A 15,993-nucleotide genomic window follows, 5' to 3' on the forward strand; every position below is an offset into this window, starting at 1 on the left:
AATCAGAAGACCACTTCATCTTTTAAGGTTTCTTTCGATATCATCTTGCGAAAGCTGAAACTACAAAAAGAGTTGTGAAATAATCCTCCTGTGGGGACTCAAGTACCAAGCCACTTCAGGACTGTGAGGGGCAGATATCAAAGAATGAGGTCTTAAAAATCTTCACACATCGCTGAGGAGCTCACACCTCTGGGCTTATTTCCTGCCTTCCTGATCTTCAAGCTTTTTTAACCGCCATTAATGCTTTGCTAAATCATTCAAAACAGAATGTGCAAGTTCCTGGTCAGAGTGGTTTGAGCATTGTGCGTTTCTTTTCAGTATCCAGGATGGACCTTGACACCCGAGGGCTCTTTGTTCATGACCACAGTCAATGACGATACAGCAGGCGTGTACTTGTGTACCCCATACAACAGCTACGGCAGCATGGGTTCATCTGAGCCAACGGACGTTATTCTGCAGGTCAGTATGCACCACGGGGCCTTCTAGCTTACTCAGCGGATGTCATTTAAAAGCTCACAAAACTGCTACTGAGTCTTTACTCGTGGTTCTGCTAAACTGTCTATCTGAACCACCATGCGCGCATTTTAATTATACACAACTGTAGCCGTCACGGCGAATGAAAAACTTATCAGAAACAACATTTTATTGACCTTTTCACGCTGACATTTGAGCCCTCTGGCATTAATAGAAGTCAACTCAGACACACAGCGGTGGCTCCCCTATTGGGGGGGGGGGGGGGGTAATTGTGCGGCTAATCCTATTGTTATTGAGATAATCATAGCGGCAGTAATCCGGTCTTTAAACGACCTTTTCTCAGTTTTTGCAACCTCCTTGAATTTGCCATATTGCTTTGCAAATTTACAGGACCCCCCATCATTCAGCATCGCTCCAGAGGAGCAGTACAGACAGGAAGCTGGTAGAACTCTGCTCATCCCCTGTCAGGGGAACAAGGACTCCACAATGAAAGTGACCTGGAGCAAGGTAAATTGTCCAGTACAGGTTATTCAAGAAGCAGTTTGTTTTGTCTTGTACTATTGTAACCCTCTTACAATAGTCGAAACTTAGATCCTACAGCATTAGTCTAGTATGAATGTCCACATCTTCTAAAAATGACGGCAGGAAAAAAATAATTATCTAGTACCAAATGCATGCAAAAAATAAATCTTTTTTCTGTCTTAAAAAATATATCTTCAGATGCAGTTTGAGGCAGCAAGCTAACCCTATTGAATAAAACTGCACTTGACCACTATCAAGTGGGTCGTGGTGTCTAGCAGAGCAATATTGTGTGCAGGTGGTTGTCAGTTGGTAAAAACTTTGCTAAAGAAGCATGTTGGAGGTAGGTGGTTATGAGGGAGGGGTGGATGGATGCCAACAGTCCTCTACAGCTTGATTGAATTAAATCCTATTTGTAATCGCACCATGCCCACATATTCCTTTTCACTTAGAAATACAGAATATTATGCAAGAGCTGGTGGATCCAACTGACGTCTTCACCGCAACTGTGTGCATAAATGAACGCTTTCAAAGTCAATGGTAACAAACTGGAGCATTTCCATTTTGTTATCCTTAGCGGCAGCTCTTGCAAAAAGTGACACTTGCAGAAGCACAAAACAGTCCCAGGAATGTCGGAATAGATGCCCAGCTCAGAATGCTACAAACTCAAGGGCTGTCTTGAACGTGCTAATCTCCCAGATTTGTCTTATGGCATTTCTATATTAATTAAAAAATGGAGTACGCAAATAATTAGACCAATGGACTTTCCTATTGCACTACATTACAATACATTGTCATACATTTACCTTGTCAGTGCCAAAATTGCTTCCACGTGTGAATGACCTTTGTCTTTTCGGTAGGTCGACTTGGCTCGTCGAACTTCTTACTCCGTAGAACCCAATGGTTCTCTCCTCCTACAGCCTGTCACAAAGGACCATCAAGGGTCGTGGGAGTGCACCGCCACTAACCGCGTAGCCTCGGTGAAAGCCAGCACAAAAGTCTTTGTCCTGGGTGAGTGCAAACAGAAGACGAATACCATTTGTTACCATTTTTCTTCCATGCACATACCTCTGTAGCGCCGCTCAGGTGCCTCCACTCCGCCCCCTGAAAGATGCCTCTGAACTCCAGCAGCATCAGGTGGTTGCTGCTGGCAGTTATCCATCAGCTCCTCACCGTTTCCTTCCGTTACAGGAACAAGTCCCCATGCGGCTACCTCTATGTCCGTCTCTCCAGGGGTGAGGCAGGCCAACGTTTCCTGGGAGGCAGGCTTTGATGGGGGATCAGCACAGACATTTTCAGTTTGGTGGGTGTAAAGCCTCTCACTTTCTTCCTCGGTAACCATGGCAGCCATCGGTTGCACTGGTTTTACTCTATTGATCTCTAAGATGAGGAATTCCTTCATCTAATATCACCTCTTTGCAACTTCAATGGACACTGTTGCAGACCATAGCTGTATAATGCAGTGGCCTTAGCTACAATAGTTAAATAATCTGCACTTCGGTTTATCTCAGATGAATGCCTTTCCTTTACCCAGGGCTACGTGTTGTCCATAGGCCAGTGATGTACAGTAAATCAAGGATGGAAAGGAATGTAAAACTGCAAGCAGCTGGATGAGAGTGAAGCAGAAATGAACGGGTTCTCTTTTCAAGACAAAAGCGGAATAACACTTGTTTTACTGTTGTGTCAGGTGTAATACAGAATAAGGATCTCAGGAGGCAGGTTATATCAGTGAAATTAGGTGTTAAAGAAGCGGGATTACCTTAACTGTACTTAGATTTAGAGGATGTACAGAAAACCTCCTGATGCACTTAATCATATTGTAACCTCGGAGCAATACATAAGATGCTGATGAGATGAGCTATCTTAATCCCTCAGAGGGAACTGGGTCATTACTTCAGCAATAAAATGAATATAAATGGCATAAAAGACCCACATAAAAATAGATTAGCCAATTAGTACAAAAACAACAAAGTATTGTAAGCTACTCGTCACTCTGGCAGCCTGGCATTTAATGACCATATATTATCATGAGACAAAACAATATAAAAATGTATATTACCGTTGACATTTCTCACATTTTTTTCTCTCTCATAAAGCACATCAAATAATTATCATGCAGTTGTTTAAAAAATTTGGAATGTCCGTGGGCAAATATTCACACCCTATCATGTGGGAATCAGCTTTCAACATTTACTCTCAGAAGCGTTGGTTGCTCTTGTATTTTGCGTTATTGATACAACTTACTGTATTCACTGCAATAACATATTCTGAATTAAATTGAAGTGAAGTGAAAGACATCCCAACTATCGACACCATGTTACTGTGAGCTATACTGACCTTTTCTCTTCTCATAATCACTTTAGTTGAGGCAAATAAAAAAATAAAAAAGACACATCAATCATTTCAAAAAGTTCCCCCAAGTAAGTGAATAGTTTTTCTTTCAGCCTCTGGGCCAAGTCATTTGCTCTGTATAAAATAGACACGTACAATCTCAGCTCCAATTGAACACGAAATCAACATAATTTCAGTTGCAAGCGCTTTGTGCAGTAGCGGGGATACATCAACGCTGTCTCCACCACAAAATCTGGAGCTGATGATGAGCATGAATGATTAATCAAACCTACTTTTCTGTCATGTTTCATGAAACCAGACTGCCAGAATCCCCCGCCGCCCTTTTGTTCTCACTTCTCCTTCCTCTCTCCGTCTGCAGGGTGAAGAAGACTACAGCTGGTGATAATGATGGAAGGCAGAACTGGTTCTCCGTACCCGTGCCCTCCTCCTCCGGCTGCAGCCTGCAGGTGAAAGGCCTGTCTCCTGCCACCGAGTACCAGTTCAGCGTCCTGTCGCACAACAAGATGGGCACGGGGCCCTTCAGCGAGATCACCGTGGCACGCACCTCGGGTCAGTACAACTCCCCAGTTTCCCCCAAAACCGTTGAATATAAGGCGGGTTTAGTTGGGATCCAGCTGCAGGTTTGTGAAATACTCAATGAACACATGTCATTTCAATTCCTTCTCTTGTTACATCGCCCCTTTTTTATCTTTACATATGAACATGGCACGTTAAATGCAGATTTCTGCCTTCCTGGCAGATTCAACCCGGTGCTGGATAAGAGTTAAATGAATTGAATTTAGATAACTTTTTTTTAAATTCTCACCAGCTTTAGTGATTGAAATCTACCAATATAACTTTTAGGAATAATCGGTTAACAATATTTCATACTAGGATTATCTACAAAATTGTCATTACAATTATAATCAAACCTTCTGATATTTTACTACGGTGGCGTGGTGGTGTCGCCTCACAGCAAGAAGGTGCTGGTTTCTACTCCGCCCAGTGGCGTTTCTGTGTGGAGTCTGCATGTTCTCCCCGTGTCTGCGTGGGTTCTCTCCGGCTTCCTCCCACAGTCCAAAGACATGCTCTGGGGATCAGGTTGATTGGTGACGCTAAATTGCCCGTAGGTGTGTGGATGTGAGTGCGAATGGTTGTTTGTCTTTGTGTTAGCCTTGCGATTGACAGGGTGCACCCTGTTGCTCGCCCGATGTTAGCCGGGATTGATTACAGGCCCCCGTGACCCTCTATGAAGGATGAGCGGCTTTGAAGATCACTGACTTCACTGTGTTTCATCATATGCAGACCCTGCCAAAGCCTATCTTTGGCAGTAGCAATTTCCTCAACAATAATTCAATTTTTTCACCAGAGCCTGTCAAGCTGAGGTCTTTTATTCCTGTGCATCAGATCCTCCGGCGAGGAGAAGCAAACTCAAACCCCCTGCGTCGCTGTCGGCTAATCGGGGCTCAGCCGGTGTTGTTCTGCAGTGGCCCCTCCCTGAGGCTCAGCACCCTCCCATCTCAGGCTTTGTTCTCCAATCCCGCACCGGCCAAGGGGAGTGGTTTCCTTTGGAGGATGACATCAGTGCCAACCGTAGCGAGATAGTCGTTCCGGGTCTGCACAAGGTAACAAGCCAGTCACGGCGCTCCCTCTGAGACTAATCACTTCGCTGTTAATAATGCACACTTTATGGCAGCCGTCCCTTTTCTGCTGCCTTTCAACCTGTGTGCGCTGCTGATTTTTTTTTCCCAACTCCCATCTCATCCTTCTTTTCCTCTGCTATGTAGGCCTACACATATTCAAATGAACTTCATTACTATTGCAGGCACAGTGCTGTGTTGACAAAGTGTGTGTCCTCCCCAATGTGTGTGTGTGTGTGTGTGTACGCGGATGCTGGTGTCAGGATTGTGTGTATGAGCTGCGGCTACTATCTCGTCGCGGGGAGTTGCTGAGCGAGCCCAGTCCATCAGTCAATGTCTCCACCATGGGTAGGTGTTCAAGTGCAACCTTGCCCCCGATTGCATTCCCACCCCCCTTTTCAACCTGTCCACCTCCTCTTTCAGTCCCTCTTTTTTTCCCTTCCCCCGTCCCTCTTTTCCAGCGTTGGAGCAAAATTAGAGCAGGCCCCGGGGGAACGCTGTCCATTAGAAGCCTGAATAATAGAAATAACTTTGCTAATAACTAACCCAAAAGTGTTAGTGGGAGAATTTGCACTGGTCTTTTTTGATCTCTACAGAGATGTCGAGAGGAGGGATATTCAACTCCCACTGGTACCACGCGAGGGCTGCTACAACAATCACAGCCTTATTTTAAACACACTTACACTTAGTGCATTTGGTTCAATTTAAAGTAATTTAAGTTTAAAAGGGTAGAATTAAATATGATTGCTGTTTTTGTAATTGAAACAGATCAATAGTTTTTCATAATATAAGAATTAGCTTTACTAAAACATTAACAAAACGTTTTATTTAAAATTTAAAATGTATGTAAGTAAAAGAAAAATCTAAATCATGTTGGGTTGGGATTAAATTGGCATTGGAATTAAATTGGCAACTTATTCGTATTGTATATATAAGTGTGTGTATACATATATATCACTGCTGTAATGATTTTAACAGGGATGGAGATCTACCCCGCCACATCCCGACTCCTGGAGCGGGTCCCGGAGCCATTACTGGCCGGCGTGCTGGGCGGGATCGGCTTCATGTGCTCGGCACTGGTCTTGCTGCTGGGGTCCGCCTGTATCATCAGCCGCAAGAGAGACAAGCGTCGCAGCAGGAAGACGCGAGGTAAAACGCCCCTCACTCCAGAGACCCAGTAGACGCGCACTTCGATGAACTGCATCATGAATAATCACCATTTCTTCAATCCAATATTGAAGGCACTTTCAATCCATTATATAAATCATACCCTTCTGCATAGATTTGCCATTCAGCTTGTCGCCCGCTTGTCTATTTACTTGTAAAAGTTATTTATGTCATTTACATTACTTGCTAATTAGAAAGACTTCTCAGTGGCTGGTAATTGTAAAAAAAGTGAAGGTGTAATTAACATTTCTGTCAAGCCGAGATGCCTCAGGCCCTTTTATAGGCCTTATTGGGGTTGGTTATGTTTTCACTGTGGTTGTATCACAGTGTGGTTGTATCCTAATGAGTCAGATACCATCTTCACCCTCTCCCTCCCTTTCAGAGCCCCTCTCTGTCATCTATAAATGCTCCCCATCAATGTAAGTACCGCTTCATCATTTCATTATAATGCCTCCGTTGACCTTTCCCTCAGCTTCCTTTAAAAACAGAATGTGGAGAATGCCAGCACGCATGTTATTTTCCATTTTTTCATCTATTTCTTTCGCCGCTGCTGCTTTAGTCTCTATCTACATCTCTCCCGCCCCCCTTTCTCTCTCTCTCGTTCTCACTCACTGCTTCTATTTCGTTCGCTCTTACACCTACGTTGTTGTTTTTTGGTCTTACATTTTCTTCTTTCACCCCTCCCTCCCCTTCTTTCTCTTTTCCACAGAAGGACTTCCGGCGCTGGCAGTCCAGACAGTGTGTTGAAGACGAGCTTACTCCCAGCCAGCGTCCGTCATCCCACCACTTCCTCCACCACCACCTCCTCATCCTCACAGACAGACTGTTCCTCCTTTGGCGGTGAGAGTCGAGGAAAGCAACTCCCGACCTCCTACGGCAGAGGCCGCCTTACGAGGACAACTTCTTCACCGATTCCTTCCCAAATCGAGTTGATCTCCAGAAGCCCGGATGGGCGCTTTGAACTCCTACCGTATGACCATGACGCCCTAAGTGTTCCCAGCAAGGAGAGTGGAAGGTACGACCATGCTCGTATCCGAAGGTCCGTGTCAATGCACTCCGATAAGATAAACAGGAAGCAGCCAGCATTTGTGCTCTCTGTTGATCTCCCACCTTGCAAACCAGCAGAGGTTGAGGTTGATTCCACAAAGCAAAGAGTTGGCAGGGCCCAATGCTTGTCCTATCATGGTCCTTACATCTCAGATCAGGAGACGAGCTACGTTGGCTTTCCCAACTTCGGCAGCATAGGCTCAAACAGTAGTTTGGTCACCGTTCCTTATGAAGACAGAAGAATAACTCCTACATTTCCAGTGCTCCCACACATCCGGGCCGGTATTGGTCAACCATCCACGACCGCCAGTTCTCTGGTGCTGCAGATGGAGCACGAGCGCGAGAGAGGAAACCTCAGTCGCTGCCTGAATCTGGCTCGGGAGAGAGAGGAGCTGGAGAGGGAGCTGCAGAGGTACACTCTTGAGAGGGGCCCCGTGAGAAAAATGAGGGAGCATTCTGACCTGGAGAGCGTCGGGGCTGGTGGTAATGAGCTTGTGTGGGAATATAAAAGCAGCACTTTACCCCACAGATACCCCCAGGGCAGCAAAGAGCGCTTTGGTCCCTCACGGAGCTCTTCCTCTTCCTCATCTCTGCATTGGGATGTCCGCCCACCTCTGACTCTGATCCCGCCCCGGACCTGTTCCAGTGCATCTTCACCAATGAGTACTTCTTCTTTTAAGTGTGGCGACCTTCATCCCGCTCCATCCTTTGCTGAACAGACCCCCCTCCTATCTCAAGAGGGAGCCACGTTTTCCAGAGGCAGATTAACTCTCCCACATCTCTCCTCAAAGCACCAGAGACATGAAAGGGTAGAGGCAGCCCCACAGGGCTATAATAATTCACCACAATCCACAGTCTTAGCAACGCAAACGAATGATTCATGCTCTGGGACACGGACACAGAACAGTCTTAGTCATGGCAGCCTTTCAACGTTGTTTTTCCATACCAGCGAATACACCGAGGGATCTAGTTGGGCTGCCGATGGAGTGCCAGACTCCGCAAAAGCGGAGGTAGAGTTTCGCCAGCCCACTGATGAAGACGTGTGTGTCGAGATGAGTGTGGACGAGCCAGAGTGGGAGGCGTGTGAGGCACGGCCTGCCAAGCTCATGCTGCACGACAGAATCGCCTCGCATGTGCAACACGGGCGCTCGCTGACTCGCAGAGGTCACCGCGGAGACACAAGCAGGAGCACAAGCTTTCGCTGGGGCGGTCCTGCTTCTGTGGACGATCTTGTCAGGATCCCAGCCGCTTCATATACTCCAAAACCAGAACCCCGGAGAGCCGGGACCCATGGCTCAAAACTCTGGGATTCTAAGCAGCGTAGTCAGAGCCTTGACTCACGGAGGCGGAAGGAAAGCACTTTCCTGCCTCCAGATGCGTGGATAGACTCCCTCAGCCAAGAAAACTGCTCTGTTGCGTCTGCACGCCATGCAGACACTCTGCTCTGTGAGCCCCAGAGCTCACTGAAGAGGAAGATCTCCAAATCTCCAGCAAACTCTGCTTCTCGCACACAAGCTGGCTCCTGGTCAACTCCTGCTGTAGATGCTTTATCTCCAAGGAGCCAGAGGTCGGAAAGGCCCGAACCAAAAGCAGAGATGCCTTATCGCCGCGAGCCAAGAAGAGAGGCGTTTCTCTTTCCCAATGCCGCCAAATGGGCAGTAGACCACACAGAGGCAATGAAAAAGTCAGACGATTCAGACGAGGCCGTGAAAAAAGATTCCGAATGCTTACTGGCCGACGACTATTACCAAGTGGCACTAGGGGTGGAGTCGGGGGGCTACGAGGTGCCAGAGTCTGGGAGCAGTTACAGCAGCTATGCCAGCAGCGGGCGTGGCAGCATGGAGCCCGCCAGCAGACGCTTGTCCCTGTGTTACCTTTCCCCGACCCTCCCCTGCTCACCTGAGACCGTAGAGGAGGGCCAGCATGGCACAGAGGACCGGCACAGTCACCAAATGGAGCTAAGCCAAAGGTAATAGGGACTTGAGGGGAATTAAGCTTTATTGAAGACATTAGAGGGCTAACATTAGTAGCGCTGGAGGGTCCGTTGAGGTCATTATGAGGCTGTCAAGGTGAGCCTATTATACGCCTTATACTAATATAATTTACAGAGGGAAGTACAACAAATTGTTTGGTTTCAGATTGTGATTATTGTTCAAATACCTTGTTAATGTCACCAGCTTGGACTGCTTCAAAGGGTTTATAAACAAACAGAATTTATTTCATGCTGTCTTTTGTACTGTAAGTATGCTGGAGAAATGTCAAAAGAATAAAAAGCATTTGATGTGTCTGAACAAGCGTGGATGAACCATGACATTGCATGTTTCATAGACTTAGTTTCCTTCAGTGTCTCTGGCATTTGAATGCATTTGTATAAACAAAGACACTTTTTATGAAGTCAAGTCGTTAGGTCGGACGTTAAAAGACATGTCAGCACTCATTTTAATGAATGCCATTGATGTATAATTTATTGCGAGGTTCTTTGCCATCGGTAAACAATAATGAGTCCTTCAATGCCTGCAGTCAAAAGCTGTGTTTGTATACTAAGTGATTTTTTGTGACCTTTCCAGGAGAAAAGCCTCAGTTGATGAGAATTATGAGTGGGATGAAGTTGATTTCGGCTCACAGCTTGGAGACCATGACGGTGAGTTTTTCTTTCCTTTATGATGAGCAAGGATTCTGACCCAACAGGCCCTTTTTTCCCCATTCGCCTTGGTCTCCACGGCCAACCTTCATTTTGATCTCAACCAGTAAAATGTGGTGATTGTACCTGCACGCTTTAATCCTACAGTTTAATTGCATATATTTAATAGCATACATCACATACTATTTTGAATGAATATATTTTTAGTGGGAACGACTGCATGCTGTAAGTTGATGACAGTATATAATATACATTTATTTATGACTCATTCTACGTTTTCTTGTAGAAATACTGTTTCCTAGTAGTGAGGTAGTAAGGAACCAAATTTAATAGGCCATACTTGCATCACTTACCAGTTTCTTATCCAACATAGGTGACATTTGTAGCGGTGCTTGAAGAACAATTTAAGAGGGAAGGTCAGACATGTTTTTCGCTCCCAGAAGCCAGTGTTAAATATTCAGCTCATAAGCTTTGATTGTTTGGTATCTATTGCAGTTCAGGCTGTGGACATTTATAGTAACATCTGTGGTAAAACATTAAGAGATCTTTTTACCCACAGACTTGCCTCCTTCAGGGACTCCTCTGAAGCCGACTCCATGCTGCACCCTCCCCAGAATGCAACGCTCCACTAAGGCACAGAAAGATTGCGCTGAGCGCTCTCTGCTCCTGGGGCATCTAAGCAGCCGCTCCGCTGAGTCCGAACCGGACACCGTGCTGTTCTGAGAGTGCCGGCCTTTGGCTCATCTCACCTGGTGTGACGTCTCACTTATTGACGTGTTTTGGGCACCACAAGGCGACAAAAGTGCATGTGTCAGAAAGTGAGCTTTTTGTCTGAATCAATCTAATTCTCCCTTTTCAAACCAAGAAAAAGGGGGTCTGGTAAGGAGAGTCTCCAGCCAGGTCTCTTTTATAAACTTCACCTTGGAAAATAATGGTTTTCAACAATAAGGGTCTTTGTAAAAGCGCTGGAAACACATATAATCACCGTTAGCCTGCTGTAGAGCTTAAAAAGGTTGCTTCCCTTTGTTACCCATCGCCAACTCGCTCTTGGCAATTTCTTTTGAGAGAAGTTTGCCAACTTGCCAATTTCAAAGCTTTTCACTGTGATAATGGCTTCACCAGGTTCCCTGTGTGTGTTTGGAGACGCATTCATCATCCAGGGATGACTCATTGGCCACACGGGAGGAACAACCATCAGAGTCATTATCAAGTGACTGGTTTGCAAAAGAGATGGTTCACTTTTTCTATATCAATCACTTTTGAGTTCAACGTGATGTTGATGAAATGCCAGTAAATAAGCAACACAGAATATAAAAACGCTATTTTGCTAATCAGCTCATATTTTGATGTAGTTCAAAACTGTTTCCAAAAAGGTAAAACCCCAACAGGGATCATTATTTTGCCGTTGAAATACTTTTTTTTTTTTTAACTTTTGGTATCTAACAATCTAACAGCCTCAGCTTAGAACTCTAATTAAGTTTGATAATGAAAGAGGGTTGAACAGACTTGAAGGATTTATTTTCTATGAACATAAAGGGAAATTAGCTTTGGGGTTTTTCTTTTCACTTCAATTTACCAAAGATCAATTCGTTTAAATACTCCCTGCAGCACAGAATACCGGCACAGTTGTTATCAGTGACACTCGGGAGATCTAACTGGGGTGCTGCTAAGTGGCTTCGGTTAAGTGCAACTGCAATGGATACTGCGTAATACTTGATGACAGACTGGCAACAGACTAATTGTCATACAAAATGACCACAATTTCATTTGAATCAGCATTTATAAAGTTTGAGACCCCATTTACCTAATTCCAGGGGAACCATTTGTTCAGTAAAGATGAAACTCGGCCCAAACTCGCCCCCACGCGCTGCAAACCCACAGAGAGAAACACGGTATGTTTCATGCTCCTTTCTCCGTGAACAATGGAAGAAAAAGGCTTTAGTTGGTTGCTCTAGCTCAAGGCCTTCACATTAGTCAACCAAATAATGAACTCAGAGCTGCACAACCTACCAGAGCATTGTTGGGTATCATTCCTATAATTGAAATTCACTCATAGAGGCTACATTCACAGCAAATCAATGTTTCACTTCCGTAGGACATTTTCATTTTCTCGTGCACATACATTGTACCTCCGGCCCGTGAATGATCAAACCCCGTGCGCTGCTGCGGGGACACACAGTCAGCAAGTTTTCCCCCTTTTTTTAAATTCATTTTTTCATTTACTCAATGTGTTTCTTTTTAAGAAAGAATGTTGCCTGTTTCTTACTTTCACGGCTAAAACCTTTTTAGTGGGAACGACTGCATGCTGTAAGTTGATGTGAAGGATTCCATCAAAAAAACATTAGAAACTAGAACAGAAAATGTACACACGCACAAACACACAAACCTCTGGCTGTATAGTAATGTGGATGCACCCAGAGTACTACAGCATGTCAGAATAAAACATCCCAACCGCATATAGTTTATACACCAGCGATGACTCATAAACCCGATTGCTGTACTGCTTTGTTTTTCAGTTATTGTGTGTACTCAGGGGGATCAGCTTTGAAGAAGCACTCTTTGATTATGACCATTAAGCAGCAGATGAAATATTTGACGCTTGTGTTAGCTCGGTAAATTCTATATTCGGCATTATGTTATGAGTGTGTGTCAAGCTATTGAAAAACATTCCCAGTCAAGGTTTTCTGTTTTAAAATCAAATATATGATTAAAGCGAATTTTCTTAAATAATGTTTTTGATAATGTGCATAAATGTTCAGCTCGATTCTGCCCTTTCGACACTGAAGTGGTCTGCCCTCATTGACAGATTAACCACTAGTTTCAGATCTCAACAAGCCACCAATTAGACTAATGGTTTTGGTCCAGCAGACAACATCCCTTTCAAGAAAAGGATTTTAGGAAATGTCGCACTCATCTTTTTTTAACCTTTGCAATACTATTTATTTCAATTTCAATTTCTGTTTAAGAAATCCCTTTGACTTGAGATTAGGAGGTGTGACAAACACATATTGTGTGGTTTTGCTGAGAGCAAACAAAGAAATCAGTAACTTTGAGCGCGTGTTGCGCGCCCCCTTCAGCAGGTATTTGTAACATTCAAACGGAAATCTCCACTGACGGGTTTAGTTTTCCACACTTGCAGGGAGTGAATCCCTCAGCTGTCATTCAGGCTTTGTTCTCAAATCTGTAATTGTCAAACCACCTTGTTTGTTTGATTTTGAAGCCATATTTTTCAGAGAAGACATTTCCTTTATTTATTTACACAAGAAAATACACAATGACAGCTTTATATAGTATTCATATAGCAGTATACCTGAGGTGTAGGAGGCGCGATGTAATCTTTGTTGTGTTCGCTGACCCATGACAAAAATATAGTGTTGATGGCTTGCACTTAGTCTCGGTTAGTTTTATCTTCCAATTATCTCACAATTATGACAACAAAGATGGTTAGAGCCATGATCTATAACAGCTCTGTTACAGGTGATCTGGTGACACCTGTGGTTGCCGTAGCAACAAAATGCAACAAAGTGATGTTTCCAAACACACATGTAATTTTATCAAAATTTTATCAAAAGAATATGCAGATCTGCTGTTGAAAATGCTGTTGCATAGTTTTGTAGAGGCTTTTTTGAATGACAGAAACAGAAATGTCTTCACTGCTTTACAACAAAAGCCCCCCCATGTTTGTTTTTTTCAATGCAATGCATTTAACGCGAAGCCGCGGCACCAGCTGATGGGATAGTGGGCAAACATAACTGCACAAAAGCCTGATTTAAAAGTTGCTGGATTATTTACTCTATATTATCATATGTCTATTATTACAATACTTACATTTGACTTTACTACTTTAAAGTGTCTTAAAACTTTCCCTTTCTCTATTAACCAGAAAAACAACTCTGAAATAACTGATTGTAAAGACGTGTATGAGAAAAGGATCCTACTTCTCACTTGATTTATTACCTCAGAAGTTTATGGTCTCAATCACTAGTTTCAAGTCTTACATTATGGCGTTTGTTTTTTGTTGTTTTTTGTTGTTTACTAAATGACGGTCCAGTTTCAACAGACCATAAAGCAGTGCATGCTCACCACAAAAAATTTGTTTTGATGAAAATCTGAATGATCATTGCTTTATGAAGAGTCTTTAGTAGCTCTAAGTCAGAGTCTCCTCAAATATAACTTTGTTCTATTATCTTAATGCTGCAGCTTGCAACTTTTATTAAATAACTTTATCACATTTGCTCAAACTGTCACCATATCCTGACAGTAATACATTAGACATATATGTAATAAGTGTGTGTGAATAAATCTCTGGGCATTCTATAACGCGGCTGTCAATCACAGGCGGAATATTTTCCAATTTCTTGCCTCAAATGTTTTCAGATACATATTTTAGCGAACCCCACCAGCCTGGAGCAATTCTCCTTTATGTTTCTGATCAAGCGAAACAAGCAAAAGGACATCACTTTGGGGGCAAACACGAGGGGTCATCAACAAAGAAATTGTAAAAGAGAGACACACATGATCAGACGACATTTTCTTGTGGTGTTTGCCGCTGTGACGGAGATGTTCTGTTTCATTAAACCTCGCGCATGTCCTTATTTTTGTGCTTAGCCACCTTCAAGTGGACTACAGCAGGTGTTCTATTTTGCGTGGCAAAAAGAAGTAGGAGGACAATTAGCTCGCGTTGATGAGGATAAGCAGTGACTATTATCTCCTACCAAGTGTAAAATGAGTGTGATTATAATCAGAATTACTGTAGTAATGTGGGCAGACGTGAATCATTTAAAGATTGAAACCTAAATGGAAGTTTTTCATCAGTCTATCTGCACATGCGGCATTCAGTCGGGAGGCGAGAATTCACTACATGTCAGCAAAGTTAATTACTTCACTGAATGCTTCCCAGCAGAGTGGGTAATAATAGCATCAGGGGAGAGAAGGACTTTTCTTTTGTTGTATTGGTTTTATGGCACAGCGGAATCTCTCTTAACCCCTATTTCACTTTAATTAGACATTTTCCCAAGAGACTTACTTTTTGAAAAACATCTGTGTTCTTGTTATCCCAAGGGCACTAACCTACCAGTAAGTGGTGCTTATCCTCTCAATGATTGCAAAGCATGTGCATCCGGAATTGATGACCTTATTATAATGGATGGTTTAACTGTGTCCTTTAAAACACACTTTGACAGAAATCCCGATTGAGCTTCATTTCTCGCAGCGCATGTTAACATTATGGAGCACTTGATGTTCGACTGACATCAAACACCTGACACGACTGTTTGAGCTACGGATTTACTATACTCATTTATATTATTAAAACACGTGGAGATATACAGATTTATATTGTAAAAGTCAAGCAAACGATTCTGTGCAATGTGATTATGTTGCAGTAATGTTTACAATGGTGACAACAAAAGGAAACAAATGGACTCTTTTAAAAATATGTCAAAAGATTTTAATTTAAGTTTTCTTATTAGGAACTATTTGTTTATATTTGGATGAGGAATTCTGTTGTTTTTGTTGATATTGGCTTGTTTTTTAAGGTATATTTTTAATGTGACATTTAAATTTTTTTTACTCTTTTGACTGTTTAAGCTGATTTTGTGATTAATTTGTTTTTTATGTTTTGTGTCTCTCAGCTTTGGGATTAATACAATTTGTATGGAATCAGTCCGGATTTACCTGGTTTCATATAATAATGCAAAATATTTTAGAAATACATGTTCAATGAAATTAGCTCATAGTAAATCTCTTTGGTTTTTCACTGCTTTTTCTATTTTTTCCAGGTAAATCCCAGATTAAGATGGTGGCAATATATGCAATCTATTTCTGTAATTTTAAAGAATAAAGAGTTATGTTTCTATTCCACTAACTTTCAGGCTATTTACATTATTTTGTTCACGGGACACTGGAACCTAGAAGCTGTTCCCAGCGATCGATCGGACTCTCCTCCAATACATGAAGTAACGCGTATTCCTAAACTGATCTTTATTCCCCCATTTTCAGCGTTTTGCATAACAAATACTTTCAAAATCAATAGGATTTATTTGATTTTTTCAGGCCAAGGTCCCCCAAACTGATGGCGAAACGGAGCAGTTTGGTCCGCCACCTTTTATTTTTGAGTTTCGCGCTCTTTAGACGCGATCTGATTGGCTGGTGCTTGTGCGTCAGATAACGTCT

At 43.1% G+C, this 15,993-nt stretch overlaps 1 protein-coding gene across 1 annotated transcript in view; it reads left to right on the plus strand.

The window, feature by feature from the left end:
* Positions 1–15,685, plus strand: part of igsf9a (immunoglobulin superfamily, member 9a) — a 45,232-nt gene extending 29,547 nt beyond the window's left edge. Inside the window, exons 10-21 of the mRNA XM_040198094.2 lie at positions 319–459; positions 865–981; positions 1,854–2,004; positions 2,185–2,296; positions 3,704–3,894; positions 4,732–4,949; positions 5,228–5,312; positions 5,943–6,113; positions 6,514–6,550; positions 6,841–9,147; positions 9,746–9,819; positions 10,379–15,685. Of these exons, the coding sequence (XP_040054028.2) occupies positions 319–459; positions 865–981; positions 1,854–2,004; positions 2,185–2,296; positions 3,704–3,894; positions 4,732–4,949; positions 5,228–5,312; positions 5,943–6,113; positions 6,514–6,550; positions 6,841–9,147; positions 9,746–9,819; positions 10,379–10,542 (3,768 nt within the window). The 3' untranslated portion in view covers positions 10,543–15,685. The remainder of the gene's footprint in view (positions 1–318; positions 460–864; positions 982–1,853; positions 2,005–2,184; positions 2,297–3,703; positions 3,895–4,731; positions 4,950–5,227; positions 5,313–5,942; positions 6,114–6,513; positions 6,551–6,840; positions 9,148–9,745; positions 9,820–10,378) is intronic.
* The last annotated feature ends 308 nt before the right edge of the window (positions 15,686–15,993 follow it).

This window comes from Gasterosteus aculeatus, chromosome 14 (genome assembly GCF_964276395.1).
Source record: "Gasterosteus aculeatus chromosome 14, fGasAcu3.hap1.1, whole genome shotgun sequence".
Classification (NCBI taxonomy): domain Eukaryota; kingdom Metazoa; phylum Chordata; class Actinopteri; order Perciformes; family Gasterosteidae; genus Gasterosteus; species Gasterosteus aculeatus.